This window comes from Cicer arietinum, chromosome 4, assembly GCF_000331145.2.
Source record: "Cicer arietinum cultivar CDC Frontier isolate Library 1 chromosome 4, Cicar.CDCFrontier_v2.0, whole genome shotgun sequence".
Taxonomy (NCBI): Eukaryota; Viridiplantae; Streptophyta; class Magnoliopsida; order Fabales; family Fabaceae; genus Cicer; species Cicer arietinum.
The window spans coordinates 57,620,794-57,639,258 of record NC_021163.2 but is presented as its reverse complement, the minus strand read 5'-3'; the positions used below and the strand labels follow the sequence as shown (position 1 = coordinate 57,639,258).

Here is an 18,465-nt window from a genome sequence, read left to right as displayed (position 1 = left end):
TCCCAACTTGGATTTCCTAGATAGTCGCAGTGATAGAATTTCATGTAAGAAACTATACATAACATTAAGTCACTATGAGCCAAATTGATTTCAAAGATTGTATAGAATATAATTGAATTTATGACAGCAAAATTAGAAAAAGACAAAGAGAATAATTTTTTTTGTTGCAATGAACCAACCTATACCTCTTTCAGTGTATCTTTGGAGTAGAGTCGGCAATTTCGAAGAAGAAGATGATTCTGCGAGGATGGCGAATGACTGAGAAGTCATTAAAAAAATTAGGGATTAGAGGAATTAAAAAAGGAAAAAATTATTTAGAAATTAAGTAGAAAAAAATGAGGTGAACATGGCACCAAAATTAGAAATAGACAAAGAGAAGAATTTTTTTTGTTGCAACGAACCAACCTATACCTCTTTCAATGTATCTTTGGCCAACCTATACCTCTTTCAGTGTATCTTTGGAGTAGAGTCGGCAATTTCGAAGAAGAAGATGATTTTGCGAGGATGACGAATGACTGGGAAGTCATTAAAAAAATTAGGGATTAGAGGAATTAAAAGAGGAAAAAATTATTTAGAAACTAAGTAGAAAAAAATGAGGTGAACATGGCACCAAAATTAGAAATAGACAAAGAGAAGAATTTTTTTTGTTGAAACGATCCAACCTATACCTCTTTCAGTGTACCTTTGGAGTAGAGTCGGCAATTTCGAAGAAGAAGATGATTTTGCGAGGATGACAAATGACTGGGACACACAAGAGGGAAGAAGAAATTGTTGGAGGAAGTCATTAAAAACATTAGGGATTAAAAGAGGAAAAAAAACTATTTAGAAACTAATTAGAAAAAATGAGGTGAAACATAAAAACACAAGAGAACTCTCTAAGGCGTACACATAAGCTTTTTTGTTAAGGTGGGATATGTTTGCACATGTAGAAGAAATACTATGAGGTGGCATGAGAGTTGACATGGGAGTCTGTTTTAAATATATATAATAGATTGTCACTGAAAAAAATACCACATTAATTCATATTGTTGCAAAGATATTTCTAATCTCTATCGCTTTAATGTGTGTTATAGTCACAATTCAGCTCAGATAACACAAACAAAATATTTTAATTTCATAAACAAAATATTAAATTCCATTCAACCAAAGTATTATAATTCCATAAACAAAATGTTAAATTTCATTCAACCAAAGTATTATAATCAATCACAATATTAAAACCATCTACATTTACATCAAAAGTAATAGTCTATAATACATAAATACTACGCTACACTACTGAGTAACTCTACCTCTAATGTTGCTCTGTCTTCTCCTACAACATAAAAATACATCATATGTGTGATCAATGATTTGTTGCACACAATTATATGCATGAGCTCCCTCCTCCATCGTCTTATGTGTTTCAATTGCTAGGTCTCTAATCATCCTACAAATTTGCAGCGTGTTAGCTATATCTGATACATACTCTTGTTGTATGCTGACCTCCAAGCCTATAGGTCTCAGATGATTTCCTTCTAAAAAATACTGCATGAAAGGATGAGAAACCTTATAAAATAATGTTACATATCTAACTACAGTTTTCCAACTCTTGTCCATGAATAGTCCCACATATCTGAAGTAATTAGATGCAATCTAAAATCCTAATATGCTTGATCGACTTCTTGCATACTCATAGTAGGAGGATAATATATGATATGATGTCTAGGGATGATCTAGATATATCCAAATTGCCTAAACACACGCTCATGCAAGTGAGGACACATCATCCTAACTCAACATCTAATCCAACCAAAGTACCAACATATATCCTCCAACTAACGAGTTAGACAATGGTCGTCATAAGGAGAAAAACAATAATCTTGGACCTCCAACTGATCCACTGTATTTCTATATGTTTATGGCAATGGATGGCTCTGATGCGGAATAAATAGACATGCACGTTGAAAGGACTCGACATATTGAGCATGTATAGTCCACATACATATGGTAGGAAAGTGTTGCAAGATTCAAGTCCGAAGCAAAAAAAAAAAATTAAAATTAAAAAAAAAATTAAAAACTTAAAAAAAATGTTCCAAAAAAATTAACTAATATTATAAAAAAAATATTCCAATTAAATTAACTCATAATTATAAATAATTCATTAATTATAAACTCTTAATTACCCGAAGAAAGGACAAACAACCAACTAATTGTTTGATATTCGGCTTTCTAACACCTCTTAGTTGAATGTACAAGAAAGCAAGAGCAACACCATCATATGCGTAGTCTCGGACAATAGCCAAGTCTTGAAGTATTGCACATACATAATATCGACGTACATTTCACTTTTGTCATTGAATATGGCAGTTCCCACCAAGTAGAGATGATAACATTTGATGTCATAAAGTCTATGATATTCTCTCACCTCGTCATCAACAGAAAACTGAACTGATTTGTTCAGATGACTCACAAAATGTGCTTTAATGGTTCATAATTTGACATGAGCTTATTTGGTCATTTGAACCTCTGTCGGCGCATCATCTAAGTTGAATTCGAGATCATTAAGCACTCAATCCTTTAATCTTTCACCAGTAGTGTACGTGCCAAGAGGTGTCCAGTGATGAGCAAGTGCAGAAGACATGACACATCGTTCAGAGTCATTGCATCACACCAATAGAAAGATGGAATGCGCTAGTCTATGTGCGATACCTCTCAACAAATGCGAACAAAATGTCGATGTCTATTAACTCGTCATTTTTGTCCAAGATTAGCTAAACTAGAAGCTTTAATTGGATTCTAAAACCAATCTATAGTAGAAGGTGGAACCTCTAGTTGAGATATATTTATACCATTGTTGACGCATATAAGAGGAATTCGTTCCTAATAAAAAATAATTGTTAGTATATGATGATTAAATAAATAAATAATTAATCCATAGTTAAATAATTAAAATTATATAATTATAATTAAATATAATTAAACATAATTAGAATTAAAACTTGCATCTTCAATCCATATGCGGACCACCATGTGGTCCAAAAAATGCAATAACAAAGACATGTCAACGAGCCCCCCTTGAAAACCCATGAACATGTGATGGTGGTAATGATGGTCCTTGAAATGGTGCAAGTGGTGATATATAATGGCAGCGACAACGGTGGTGTAGGCATCTCATTGTATACATCTTGAACGTTAACTTGTGCTTGAGAGTGAGAGCTTTCACCTTTAACCCATTGTCGTTTAGCATGAGCTTTGGTCTGAAGCTCTCTATGTACATACCCATATTGCGTCTCCCTACCATGTCGAAATCGGATAAGATCACCGTCATCTTCCATCTATGAAAGAAAAAAAAAATCAACATTTTGTCACATTTTACCATTTTCACTATATCACATTTTAACATTTTGTCATATTTCAACAACAAGGAATTGACATAACAACAACAACAAAATTACTACGGCTCTCTAATATAAACTAATTGAAACTACAATAAAAACATAAAATAATTATATCTCACTACAAATTTATTACAAATCAAAATATTTTGTCAAACACTTGACATACAACAGCTACGACAACTTAGAAAACATAAACTCAATTGAAACAACACCAACCAATTGACATAACAACAACAATCAATTGATAACATAACAACAACATTAACATTAATTTCAAATTACCTATTGAAACTACAACAGAAACTATAAACTAATTATATATAAATACAACCTCTTACAAATAAAAAACATAAACACTAAAATAAAAAATAAAAAACCAAAAAACTTACGCTTTGATGATTAAAAATTGATAAGTCAAAAAATGATATTTTAGTATGGATTTGAGTGAAGAAAATGAGATTGAGTTCGATTTCATACAAATTGAAGTTTAGATAGTGTTTTTTATTTTTATTTTATAAATAAAATAGAGTGAATGAGAGAAATGGTGTTCTGCCATTTATTAAGGTGTCTATTGGATGCAAGAACTCAATAGTTAAGTTACCAGATGCGTGAATTAAGAAATTTACCAACCCGAATTGTTAGGATCTGGTAAGGTTTTTTTTGGGGGGGTTTTGAGAACAATGGTGGGATGAGCAATTTCTGAAAATCAGAAGCTGAGTTTTATTTTGTGGCCAATATCAGATTTAGTAACAGTAGGTTTTTTTGGTCTCCTTCATAACATGATTAAACCAACTAACAAAAGACAACTTTAAGTATCAAATGATTTGTTGAAAAAAAAAAGTAACAAATTGACTTTGTGAAAGACACTTTCGAATATATTTTTTATAATTTTGATACATTCGTAAAATTAAGTTAGGAACATGTATAACACATCATTGGCTCATCCTTATCCTTTGACATTTGAATAATCAAATGGTTGAGATTAAAACTAGAGTTAAATATGTTTATATTTGCTATAAAATTTTGGTTCTAGATCCTATAATTTCTTTTTTATAAAAACATAATGGAAAATAAAAAAATTATAAAGACTTAGACAAAAATTTAGAATTTTTATAAGATTAAAAATATATTTAACTCTTAAAAAATGATAATTGCAATAAAGATATGCAACTATGCCAACTATAATCAATTTTCTCTTCTAAAGACATAATTATTTTTAGATAATAAATGATATACACTCACATTGGGAGTGTTAATTTTACATTGACAACCGATAAAAATTAAGGATTTTTATAGTTATTTTTAAAAAGAGGTTACAAAATTAGCTAATGTGAATAAATGGTGCATTGTTATTGAATATCAGCATAAAACTAATTTATTAAACTCTTATTTATTTATTTTTCAACATATTAAGAAATAATAACCCATGCTTGCAAATTTTATGTGTAATGGGAAATTCAAACTCAATGAAAATCAAAACTCAAAAAAACTAATTAATTGATAGTATCATTGGTAGTTCAATACTATAGTAAAGGATCTTCTACAGTTTCTTCAAGAAAACTAATTGACTCAGAGATATCATCATCCGATATAGATTCTCTAGAGCTAATTTCATGATCTTGAATAATTTCAGTTGGATAAGGAGAAGGCTTTGGTGGAATTTTAATATTTTCAATATCTCCTTCAAGCATTTCTATTACTCTCTCCATAGAAGGACGATCACTGGGGTTCAATTGTATACACCATAGAGCAATTATGAACATCTTTTTCACATTACTCTTGTCCTCATCAGTAGCATCTCCTAATATTTCTATCTCCCTTTCTTCAATCAATTGATTGTAAATCCAAAAGGGAAAGAAAATTTGGCTTGAATCATCAGCATGTGAGTTCAAATTTCTTCTCCTATTTGCTATTTCCATCAAAAGCATTCCAAAGCTATACACATCAGCCTTGTAAGAAACTCCACCGATATTTTTGTAAAACAATTCAGGAGCCATGTAACCAATTGTTCCTCTTGCTGCAGTTACAGTGACAATACTATTGTTATTAGGATAAAGCTTTGCAAGACCAAAGTCTGAAACCTTGGGAATAAAGTTCTCGTCAAGAAGGATGTTGTGAGGTTTGATATCAAAATGCAAAATTTGCATATCACAACCTTGATGCAAATAAGTAATACCACGAGCCACTCCAAGAGATATCTCATACATTTGCTTATATGTTAAAAAGATAGCATCCTGACTAGAGGAAATATATTTATCAAGAGAGCCGTTGGGCATGAATTCATAAACAAGAGCACGTTTTGATCCATCAACACAAAATCCAATAAGTTGCACCACATTAGTGTGATGTATTCTTCCTATAGTTGCAACTTCATTAATGAAATCTTGTCCATTACCCTTAGATTTACCCAACATTTTTATGGCTACCAAAGGTCCACTGCGTAACGTTCCCTTATAAACTGTACCATAGCCTCCTTCACCTAACTTGTCCTTAAAACTTTTAGTCATATTCTTTATCTCTTTGTAAGAATACCTTATTGGCACGAGAGAGTTACCTTGAAGAAAATCTTCTATATTTTCATACATTGATGCATGCCTTGTTCGATATGTACGTATCAATTTTGTATAGAAAATTATGAGACCCAACAAAATTCTCGCTACAATGTATGATGACAAGATATACTTTCCCAAAAATATTCCTATCTCAATTCCAATTTTAGATTCAGAAGTACCAAAAGCTGTATCGTATTTTTCCCTACCTATTGCTTGAAGTAGTCCTACATAGCATATCAAGAATGGAAGAATGTAAACATTAAAAAAATATAATGAATCTTGAAATAACATTGTGAAAATAAGATATATATACAATGGAATAAAATATTACCTCTGGCTATGCCGTACAAAATACCTGCAAGAAATTTTAATGAAGTCAACAAATGGATGATAAAAAAAAGGAAGAGATGACTTAGAAGACCACAAATTGACAAGAAAAAAGTACTATATGTAGCTAGCCACCAATATTTATTTCAGGTGTAAATATTTACTTAGAAGGATAAAATTGAAAGTAAAAATGTTATATCAAAACTAGATATCACTTTATATATAGACATACATATTTTAAATTTTTAAGTTATTTAATTAAATATAGAAGGATAAAATTGTGAATAAAGTAGTTTTATTAATGGGTAAAATTGAAAAAGAAAACCACGCCAAAACTATGTATTTTCTTTATACATAGACAGATTATTATTATTATTATTATTATTATTATTATTATTATTATTATTATTATTATTATTATTTTTATGTTTATGTTTATGTGTGTGTTTTTGTTCAAGTATATAGTTTAGTGGTTGGAAGGAAGGTTAATAGAAGAAATCAAACTCTAAATCTTCTTCACAAATAGTGGTGACAAAAAAATTTGTACCCACAAATATTTGTGGATAAAATCCACGATACATATAAACAGATAGCTAAATAAATATATATGTAGATAAAGTTAACGAATATTTTGACTATTTATTAGTTAATGGTTGGTTACATAGGAAAATATTAGTATTTATATATCTGTACCTATACTAAGTTAATAAAATTACTATGTTCTAATATATTTTGTTTGTGTTAATTTATTGATTTTTTTTTTATGATAAAATTTTGTGATATGTTCATATAGTATATTAATTTTTTTTTACGTGTTACTATTTCTTTGTGTTGATAAAAGAAAAAAAGGAAAAAGTTTTACATAATTACAAAAAAAAAATGTTTGAAATAAATTTTTTATTTAAAAAATGATATCTATGAATAAATGTAAATATTTGCGGATATTTAAAAATTTGCTAAATACACATATAGCACCCGCATAAATATAAATATGATATCTATAATCAATTTTATGCAATAAAACAAATAACTGGTGACACTCTTTAGATTTCAACTCAAACTATTTAACTAATCGTTTAGAAATTTGCATTGTGTTAATAACTATTTATTTTCAAATAGAGCGAGTAATATCATGATGTTAGCAGGACAAATTTCACCTTACCTTCCACAAACATTCGCAGCTTTGGTGGAGTTCCTAAAATTAAAACAATGAAAAAATTAGCTCTCAATTTTTATGGGATCATATATAACAAAATAAACAAGTATTTGTGCCGGTTTTCATTTTATAATATTTTCATCTTTTGAAAGTGAGTGAGGTGGCATATCCACATTTATTTATTTTTTCTACGATGGATCGATACTTCATATACAATAGTTAGACTCCTATAAAATAAGTTAAGAAATAATACGCAGTTCTTGCATTGAAGTAAAAATCAATGAATGATCTCAAATTAGCTTTGTACAAATAGATTATAAATAAACACTTATAATATAAGATTACATACTTAGTAACAATGATATATGTCCATGCGATTAACAAATACAGTACAAATGAACTAACTTGCAAATTTTATACTCAAGTGAGAGACTAACTTAATTATATTTTATTAAAGTGAGGGGCCAAATTGACACACTAGTGACGGGCTTAGTTGGACATTTAATCCTGAAATAATACGATCGATATATCTAATATTTTGAAATGACACTCATAATTAAAGATAATTATTTTGTCAAGAGAAGTTTATATTTAGGAATAGAGGTAACACACATTACTTAATTTGTAATATTAAGATAGTGTCTTTCTTTGGAAAAGTCTGTTAATTTTTTTTTTTAATTTGACTCATTCAAAAATAAAAATAAAAATTTGACGATTTTTTATAAGGCGAAGTAGTTGACACACAATTAACATAATTCAATGAGTTATTAATAAATATATCAAATTTGAATGATTTATTAATTAATAACTAAACTTTTTTTTAAAGTACACTTTATTAATCACAAATTTAAATGTTATTATGTGGCCACAATTTTAGGTTTTCCAATTAGATTTGAACATTGAAAATTATTTTTAACATGTTAATTTGTTTATTTAATTATGAAGTTAAAGTAGATTGTTAATAAGATGCAATATACTTACATCTGAAAGAAATATAAGCCAAAACGTATTTAAAAAGTGCATGTATTTAGTTTTAAAATATACCTTTTTCTCTACTAAAAAAAAAAAAAAACTCTTCTGAAACATATTTTTACTTATATTATGTTTCATAATAAATATATCTATTATGCATAGAACCACCACTTTAATAAATAATCACTCAAACCACGATCAATGACGCACTTTAGAAGTTTAAGTTAACCTTATCTTCATCTTTATTGACTGAAACATTGACTAATCTAGAGTGTAGTTAACACATCATTTACATCTATTAACCAAATTTAATCCTACCTCTATCTTTAATTATAAAACTTTTTTATGATTTTTTCTTTTCCTTTTTTACAAAAACATCTATTGATTGTTGAACTTCATTAATTATTATTATTTTTCTTCCAAATAATTATTTCTTTAGTAACATACCCTTAATTATGTTACATATATTTGTTTAACTTATAATAAATACAACAATAAAAACATAAACTAAATCTCTCTTTTAAAGGATAAACTAGTAAAATAATTCAAATTTTCTAACAAATTTAATACTACAATCAACTTTATTAACATCCCTAATTTAATTAAGAGGATCTTATACATAGTGACTGAGGTAATAATGTTAGTAATATAAAGGCTTTGTTTGGTAAGCCTATGAAATTAGCTTAATGTTATAACTTTTAAGTTATAAGATCTGTTTACTAACAATCATTTATGAGTTTATAATGTTTTTTAATAATATTTATTACAATTTTTATTAATATAAAAATAATTTATATAATTTAAAATAACTTTAATAAATAATAATTTAAATTAAGTAATTTAAAATAATTTTTTATTATAATTTTAAATTATTTATAAATAATTTAAACTTTAAAATAATTAATGTTTGAAAGTAAATAACTTATTTATTTTATAAATAGATAAATAAATAAAGATACATAAAATTAGATTGATAAATTTTAAATTAATAAAAATTAAATTATAAATTAATACTTTTAAAATATTTAAAATATTAATTAATAAAATTTATTTTTAACTAAAAATATATTTTTATATTTTTAAACTAATTGAATAGTCGATCTTACAAACACTGATTTAACGGTTATCAATTATCCGCAATTAATTTTACAAGTCAAAATATAATAAAAGTAAATCAGTTAATTTAAAATTAAAAAAAAAATGTGAAGTTGTTCTTACCACATCTGACATGAAACCCCAGTGTGGTTACACAGTGATCAGCCCAATCAGTGCATTGAATAATTCCAGTGATTTCACTTAAATAGCAATTTGAGTTGTTACCACAAACTTCTTCACAAGCACTGCTCATCCACGAAACCTCAAATCCACCGACCAACATCCTATGAATTTCACCGTAAGAATACCTTCGATTGGGAATGTCCCATCCCCATTCATATTGATTATGATTAAAATGAAAAAAAGATATCGCCGCAACAACCTCCACGTGGCAGTCATCTTTTATGTTTTGAACTTTCAAGTCCCCAGCAATAGCATAAACATAACCTTCAGAATTCGGTTTCACGCAAGAAGCTGTATCCGCGTACACTGGATCATCCCGCACAGGATTGCTACAATTCATGTAAATTACGTGCTGGAACATTGGCAACTCTTCAGATTCGAGATATTCAAAATAATCAGCAGTCTCAATTATTCTGTTTTGGAAGGTTCGATATTGATCCCCGAGGTAGCTAGGATTGTAATTACTTGTAAAATTAGAAGCGTATAAGTAATAGCGAGGCATGGAAGAGCAATCAGTACCTTCTTCAATTGCTGGATCAACTAACCGAATTGTGTAGTTTTTGTAGTTTATTTCCTTCACATAGTATTTTCCCTCAAACAGAGTTAACATTGTCATGTTGTTTTCGCATGATAACTCGTACCTCTTATCACCACATCTTGTTGGATCACTCTTAAGTCGAAATGGATGTGTTATGTTTGTGATTTTGCCGCATGAAGAAGGGGGACAATTTGTATTGTTATTAGTAATTGCATCACATGTTTTATCATCAAGTAGCAGCAGCACTACTACCATAATTTGAAGGAAGCTTAAGAATGATTCCACAGAGCAGGAGAAGGATTTTTCTCTGCACATCATTAAATCAAAAATATAATTTTCAAAATTAAAGATATTTGAGTTAGTTGCCTCTCTATTGAGTCAATCTTATCTTAAAAGAAACTATTAAATCTAAAAAACATGTAAATTAAATGAGGACAAAATTGTCTTTTTCAGCGTCAAAGTCTTTTAGCCCATCTTTTTTGACTTTCACCGATATAATTATTATAACTAAATAGTAGTTGCTCACGTGTAGAAAACATCAGTCAAGCATCTTTTTATTAAAAAAAAAAATTTATAATATAGAGGTGAAGAATAATGGTCACGAACTTTCAACCATTCTTAATCTACACTACACTTTTTTTTTCCAACAACTTAGACTTGAACTTGAATTTGATACTATTTTAAAATTTTGTCACCTATAAAGACTCTATCTCATTTAATACGAAAGATTTCAATTTAAATGCATAGAGGTATTTATGTTTCTATTACTTTCAAGTTGCTTATATGAATTTGTCACTAATGACAATATTGCTACCACTGCTTCTGTTACTTTTGCTTATGACCTTTGGAAATTGTCATGACAGCAGTACGTCATCCATTATATGCCCCTACCGTCTATCTTGTTCTCATCACATGAATCAGATAATTGAATTTCCCTCACTTCCAAATCCAACAAGATTCCACGTTATTGACATAGATTGTCAATCTCAACAATTATACATATCTCACCCACAAAACTGTTTTTCTAATTTTTTTTTACAAAACAACTTTTCATTATTTTATCCTTTCGAAGCAGGTGACCCAGTTACCAACAACAACATCACTTTCTTCAACTGTTCTAATTCAGTTGCGAAACATCATCACCATCTCAAAAGCTTCGAACAATATACATACTACGATAAACAAGACATGTTGTCCTGTCCGATTTATTTCGCAGATTCGACCGAAAGCGTCGTGGAATTGGACTTATTACACTGCACAAGAATGTTTGTTAAAGTTTTGCCAGTACTAGCCAGTGAATTAAGGGTAAACGATCCAGTTCTATCATTAAAGTGGTCCGAAACAAATTTTGACAGTCAATGTTTAGAACATGAGCTACATAAAAATTCAAAAAAGCACACATCCATTATTTTAGCAACAACAGGTGAATATACCTTCACTAAATTCTATCCATTATTATTGTTATTTCTGTTTATTTATTTTATTGAATATTGTTGAATATGCAGGGGCAATTGTTGGTTCAACTGTCATGGTTATTTTCATTGGTCTTATCTTTCGAGTATACCTCTATTTTAGGATCAAAGGTGAAGATCAAATTAGACTTGAAAACTTTTTGAACGATTACAAAGCTTCAAAGCCAACTAGATTCTCTTATGCTGATATCAAGAGAATTACAGAACAGTTCAGGGAAAAGTTAGGTGAAGGAGCTCATGGAGCTGTTTACAAAGGTAATTTGTCGAGTCAAATTCAAGTGGCTGTAAAAATTCTTAATAATACAGAGGGAGATGGGAGAGAGTTTATAAATGAAGTAGGAACTATGGGAAAAATTCATCATGTTAATGTTGTTCGATTGCTTGGTTTTTGTGCTGATGGATTTCACCGTGCTTTAGTCTATGACTTTTTTCCAAATGGTTCGTTGCAGAAATTCATTTCTCATCCCAGCAACAAAGATAGTTTCCTTGGATGGGATAAGTTGCAACATATTGCTATAGGTATAGCCAATGGAATTGAGTATCTTCACCAAGGTTGTGATCAAAGAATTCTTCACTTTGACATCAATCCTCATAATGTTTTGTTAGATGACAATTTCATTCCAAAAATATCAGACTTTGGTTTGGCGAAATTGTGCTCCAAAAATCAAAGTATTGTATCTATGACTGTAGCTAGAGGAACATTAGGGTACATGGCGCCTGAAGTTTTTTCTAGAAACTTTGGAAATGTATCTTATAAGTCTGATATATATAGTTATGGTATGTTGTTGTTGGAGATTGTTGGAGGAAGAAAGAATACATCTACTAAGACAACCACAAGTGAAGAAAATTTCCAAGTTCTATATCCAGATTGGATCCACACATTGCTTGAAGGAGGAGACATTCAAATCTCTATAGATGAAGATGGAGATTTTAGAGTTGCAAAAAAATTGGCAATCATAGGACTTTGGTGCATCCAATGGCAACCTATGCATCGTCCTTCCATGAAAACTGTGGTGCAGATGCTGCAAGGAGATGGAGACAAGTTAAAAGTTCCTTCCAATCCTTTTATTGCTTCGTCTTCAACTAATACAAGCACAAATTCTGCTATTGGATGTCTCAATTTAGAGCTAGATGTGATTCAAGAATTAGACTAGCCTATTACCTTTTTTACATTGTATTATTGTTACTATGTGCAACTATGAATTGATATAATTTGTTTTTTTGTATTGTTGATCAAGTATCGTAAAACAAGTTAAAGTCTCTTGAGAAAAATAAGAGAATTAATCCACTAAAATAATCTATACTATAAAGTAGGATTAAATGTGTTTATCTTAATATCTAATGACGTCTCTAACAATCACACACTGTAACATTATATATTTTGGTAGAAATTGTCAATCAAAAATATAAATTTTACTTAGTTTATGTCAAACGTACTTAGATTAGTTTTTTTTTTCCATACAGAGGAGAATGAAATTTTTTAACAAATCTATTTAGCTAAAAATAACAAGTTACCAGCTATAAAAAATATTTTAAGTGTATCAAACAGGTCAATTTAAGCTAATATAAATTATAATTATTTATTATAATAATAATAATAATAATAATAATTATTATTATTATTATTATTATTATTATTATTATTATTATTATATTAGATTTGGAATTCAATAAATTATCATTTTAGTCATTGAAAATATTGGGCACTATCACTTTAGTCATTGACTTAGTCAAAAGTTCAAATTAATTCTCAAATCACAAAATGGAGTCAATTTAGTCATTAACAATATTACAACCAAATACTATTTTAACAATAAGTTGTATCTTTCAAAGACTATTTTGATAATTTAATAACTAATTTGAATTTTTTGCTGAGTTAGTTATCAAATGCGCGCACATAATATGCATTATTATGCACATTTTACAGCGCTTTTTTGAAAAAACGTTGTAAAAGACGCACCTAATATATGAATTATGGGTGTGCATTTTAAAGCGCTGTAAAATGTGCAATTTTTTTTTAAACGTTGTAAATTAAATTTTTGAAAAGCGCTTTTTAGCTTTTTATGACATTTTTTTTAGAAAGCGCTGTCTTTTAGCTTTTTATCCAAAATTATTTTGATCCAGAATTAGTTCACAATCAGTTCACACAACAACAAAACATATATTCAAATACCATAAGCAGTTCACACAATCAGTAGACAAAAAATAGAACTCTGTAACTTAATTAACATATATATAACTCTGTAACTCTGTAATTTAAAACCTAATTAACTACATTCAGATAAATATATATAACCTAATTTACAACCTAATTAACTACATATTTATATACATGTTCATATATTGTGTCATATGATCATATACATATAATAACTAACAGAATATGCACTAGCTATCATATAATATTCAGATCCCTTGCCCACAACATGCTATTTCCCAGAAAATCAAATAATTTTCATTTCAAGCACATACTGACACCATTCTTCCTTTAATTCCATTAGATCTTCCTCAGAATATGATGGACTGGAATTGTCAAAGTACTGCAATATAAAAATTGAACATATTAAGTTAGTATCAAATATATAGATAATTTATATATAAAAATCATATAATGAAAATACCGTACCGTTTCTGAGATAATTATTTTATTCTTGTCAACAATCTCCTTCATGAATCGCAATACGTAGTACCCACAATCGATATTGTTTGTTTGACGAGGGCACTGTAAAATAAAACATATAAGTCAATAAAATATTTGTGCATTAATTGTAAAGACATATATTTGTAAATGAAAATTTAAAGGCATATATTTCAAACCTTTATTGGGATCCATGTGATATTATTAGACTTTTGCTTCGACACTGTAGCACCTCTTTGAGCTCGAAAAACTTGTAAGGCACTATCGAATGAATAAATGTGATTATTATAGCATTAACAAACACATTATTTATATACATATGTAAGAAATAAATGAATATTACTTACGTGTCGAACATAGTCTTTATTTCTGAGTGATTGTTGTAATTGTCATGCAAGTGATCCAAATAGTATATAATTTCAGAGACCGCATTGATTGCAAATGGCACCCAATGTACCCTACAACAACAAAAATTTGGTTAAGCAATTTTGTTTATACACAACTAATAAATTAAAATCTCATCAATTAAAAAAGATATAAATAAATAATATATAATTACGTACCTTGAATTATATGGTGCGAAGAACAATTTATCCTTTTCTATATTTCCTAATAACATATCTACAATGTAATTATTTACATTTACTGGATCGAGTTTGCACATCGACAACTTATGCGGAGACAAGAATGAGTATTTATTTGATAATTTGTGCGTGCACACAACCTTCTCATACAAAAACCTCAATGAAAATTTTAAACTAGATTAATTACCAATAAATGCAATTAAAAGTATATTTTACCTTATGTACAATCTCATGACAGTAGCATTAAGCTCCTTATGGCTGAGAAGTTCGTAAATGTGCTCCTTTTCGAGAAATTCATCATACTCATCTCCGAATATAGCTTTATTCATGGGTATGATGCGCGAATCGTCGTTGCTGCCCATGTTCCGTTTTACTTGGATGTCAAGACGCGCCCCGTATTTAGCAAGGCATGACTGACTTATTTTAGGACCAGCAGCAACAACGACCGATTTTCCCCGATCCAGTTTTCTTGCTGCAACTTTGGCAGCTTTATTACCCTCCAGCCTTTGTAGTTTGCCAGCTCTATTACCTTCCAATTTTTGAGGTTTGTTGGCTTTTTTTGGCTGTACGGGTGGTTTATTTAATTGGATCTACAAAAATGAGGTTAAATGTTAGTTTATTGAATCTGAAAAAATGACAAACATTAGGGAATAAATGTGACAAACCTTTGCGGGAGATGTAATTGATTCGTTTATGGGAATCTTTTTATCATTCCCTTTAGGCTTTTTCAGCATCTAATTATAAATGTGAAATTAAAGTTAGGAGCGGAAAAAAATCAGCAATTAAATATACGTATCAATTAAACATACATTTCAATTAATTAAATATACCTTATCGAGGGCAACAAGATGTGTGGGCCATGCCACGTAACTACCAATAGCTTCGCCCAATAACTGCATATCTCCATCGTTGTCCGGTATTGGCAACGGTGCAGTTGGTTCGAAAACAACAACATGTGATACTTTGACATGGCCCGCAGGGATCAGAATATTGTGCAATACTTCTCCCGAAGTATTGTACAATTTTCCTTTTCCCACATTCCGATGAGTAGGTGAGGACAAGTATAGCACGCATAGAGTGACACCCTAAATCAATAGTTAAAATATAAGTACAGTTAATATATAAGTTTGTTTAATACATAAGTAATTACATAAGTAAGTAAGTAAGTAATTAATTACCTCGGGAATACTTTTGAGACCGACGTTGCAACTCGCGGTTTCACTCTCCATTTGTATTTCATGTTGGAGCTGATCCGGAGTTGCTTGTCTTTGTTCGTATTCACCAAAAGTGCCACTTGCTCTGTAAGGATTTTGAGCTTCTCTAATACTTCCTCATTGGAAGGTTTTTGACGCTTCTCTTGAGAAAAATAGCTTTTGGGAGTTACGCCAAATCCTTTCCCCCTAACCCGACCAGAATACTCAAGGACATTAAACACTTTACCCAGAATGTCCCTGCAACTATCCTTGTTGCCCTCTTGATTTTCAGAACTTTGTTCGATAGTCTCCTAAAATACATGTAGGATTAAAATGATAAGTTCAATAGCATTTTTAAAATACAATATTAAAAAGTATTCAAGTGATAAAATACAATATTAAAGTGATAATATACTTACACAAAGTTCTACTACTTTTTGGACATTTTCATTGTCAACCACTCCGTCTTTATTTACACGCGCTTCCTTCCACAATATATGACGACCCAACGGTTGATCTGATTGGGTGTCTTGTCGCTATTCGTTAAGATCATAAACAAAATAATACATATTAGTTAGATACTATAGTTTATAATGCAAATTACTTCAATATTATATAAAAGTGATGTTTAATTACTTACAAGTTTTTGATCAAGACATGCATATCACATGTTGTTTCTTACTTACAATATTAAAATATTACTTACAATATTATATAAAAGTGATGTTTAATTTCTTGCCCTTTTGCGATTTTCCTTACTAATATTCTATATAAAAAAAATAGCAATTGTGTAAAAATTTAAAATACGCTACGAATATGAATAATAAAACACAAATGCTAATAAATTAATCACTTACGAAAAATGCGGGGTCCGAACGTTTGGATACAAATGCACTCCATTCATCATTTGATATATAATGTTTATATATTTTTTGGAGCTTCAGCATTTGTATTTTCTTCTTTATCTTTTAGATAGAAATTAGAGAGGTGAGATCTAAATCCCCGGTGGATTTTCCTAGCAACTCTAAATACATAACTCTTTCTCCCCTCATCAAGAACAAAAGTAGTCTGCAATGAAAAAAATTATAAGTAAAGTATTTCAATGAAAAAAATTATAAATGATAAAAGAGTGGATCAAAAAAGTTACTTGAATGTCATTCCATAGTATATCTTTGGCATCCTTCAACGTCTTATCTCTCCAATCATCAATCGTAATTGAGATATTTTGTCGAACAACAGCCCAATGTAACTTACAAACATTGAGCTGTTGGGGTCAATTGGCTGACCACTCTCATTGCAGCCAACCTAATAAACTCATATAGTAAGTACATACTATTAAAAAAAGATAAAAAATACACAACAAACAGAGTATAGTATAGTATAGTATAACCTCAAACTTGATGTCATTGCTCCTTGCTTTAATGACTTTTTGCATTATAGTTGCACCACGTTTGACTTTATTTTCATAAATCTTAGTGGTGCCAACTTCTTCATTTTGACATTCTAAATCTTTGTTTGTATCCATTTAACTACAACAAGTTCAACATGCAGTTTAGTATAATATCAACAAGCTCAACATGCGTTATTCTAAGTACATATCAGTATCAGTATATCTTAAACAAGCTCAACATGCAGTTTAATGATTACAAAAAAATTAATAACATCAATACCTGAATAATGAGGGTTCGAAGAAAGACGAAATGCGAAGAAAAGATGATCTTGGATGGAAATAAGGTTCGAAATGAAGGAGATGATCGTGGAAATAAGGTTCGTAATGGACGAGATGATAGGGTTTGCAAAAAAAGAGAAGAACGATGAAGGTTGAGATGATAGTGAAGTTTACGTAATGAAGAGGAAACTGAAGCGGTTACTGTTATATATAAAACCCTTTTACATCGCTTTTTTATAAGCCTTTTACAGCGTTTGTTTGAAAAAGGCTCTTTTACATCGCTTTTCTCAATAAGCGCTGTAAAAGACCTCATTGTTTTATTATGTTATATGAATGTTATTTTTAAAGCCTTTTACAACGCTTATTTGAAAAAGCGCTGTAAAAGGCCTCTTTATTTTAATTTTAAAAGGGTCTTTTACAGCGCTTATTCAAATAAGCGCTGTAAAAGGCCTCATTGTTTTATTTTTATATTTAAGGCTCTTTTTCAGTTCAGTTCAATTCATGTAAATTACTAGTTTATATTAAATTACATGAACTTAGTATAAAACCCTCAAATCAAGCTAAATATAAGCAGAAAATAAACTAATCAGAAAATCAAATACATGGCTGCTTATATAAAAATGTTCAAACAATTCAGATTACATGCATATTTACATTAACACAGTTCAAATTACATGCATATTTACATTAACACAGTTCAGATTAC

General features: G+C 29.6%; 2 protein-coding genes across 5 annotated transcripts in view; one reads left to right on the top strand and one right to left on the bottom strand.

Moving 5' to 3' along the window:
- Window positions 1-4,847: 4,847 nt before the first annotated feature.
- LOC101509945 (rust resistance kinase Lr10-like) overlaps window positions 4,848-18,465 on the bottom strand; it is a 41,297-nt gene continuing 27,679 nt past the window's right edge. The window contains exons 1-4 of one of the 2 annotated variants that reach the window (XM_004498430.4): window positions 9,606-10,581; window positions 7,422-7,454; window positions 6,264-6,287; window positions 4,848-6,156 (exon numbers count right to left, since the gene is read on the bottom strand). In XM_004498430.4, the coding sequence (XP_004498487.1) occupies window positions 4,904-6,156; window positions 6,264-6,287; window positions 7,422-7,454; window positions 9,606-10,521 (2,226 nt within the window). In that variant the 5' untranslated portion in view covers window positions 10,522-10,581 and the 3' untranslated portion in view covers window positions 4,848-4,903. Of the gene's footprint in view, window positions 6,157-6,263; window positions 6,288-7,421; window positions 7,455-9,605; window positions 10,582-18,465 lie in introns of those variants that run through there. The other variant, XM_073366902.1, reaches the window with a different exon arrangement.
- On the top strand, window positions 10,801-12,969 carry LOC101510475 (rust resistance kinase Lr10-like). 3 transcript variants are annotated; one of them, XM_012715200.3, is made up of 3 exons: window positions 10,801-10,952; window positions 11,279-11,626; window positions 11,709-12,969. In XM_012715200.3, the coding sequence occupies exons 1-3, from the start codon at window positions 10,943-10,945 to the stop codon at window positions 12,827-12,829; spliced, it is 1,479 nt and encodes a 492-aa protein (XP_012570654.1). In that variant the 5' UTR covers window positions 10,801-10,942; the 3' UTR covers window positions 12,830-12,969. The 3 variants fall into 3 exon arrangements, with proteins under 3 accessions (XP_012570654.1, XP_004498489.1, XP_073223004.1); XM_073366903.1 differs by having other exon boundaries at window positions 10,802-10,952; window positions 11,070-11,626; XM_004498432.4 differs by having other exon boundaries at window positions 10,801-11,626.

What these genes read in the sequence shown, in the direction of transcription:
- LOC101510475 (XM_004498432.4), top strand. Translation starts at nt 10,987, where the DNA reads ATGAATTTGTCACTAATGACAATATTGCTACCACTGCTTCTGTTACTT. An exon ending in CATTATTTTAGCAACAACAG is followed by an intron (nt 11,627 to 11,708) that starts GTGAATATACCT and finishes TTGAATATGCAG; the next exon opens with GGGCAATTGTTGGTTCAACT.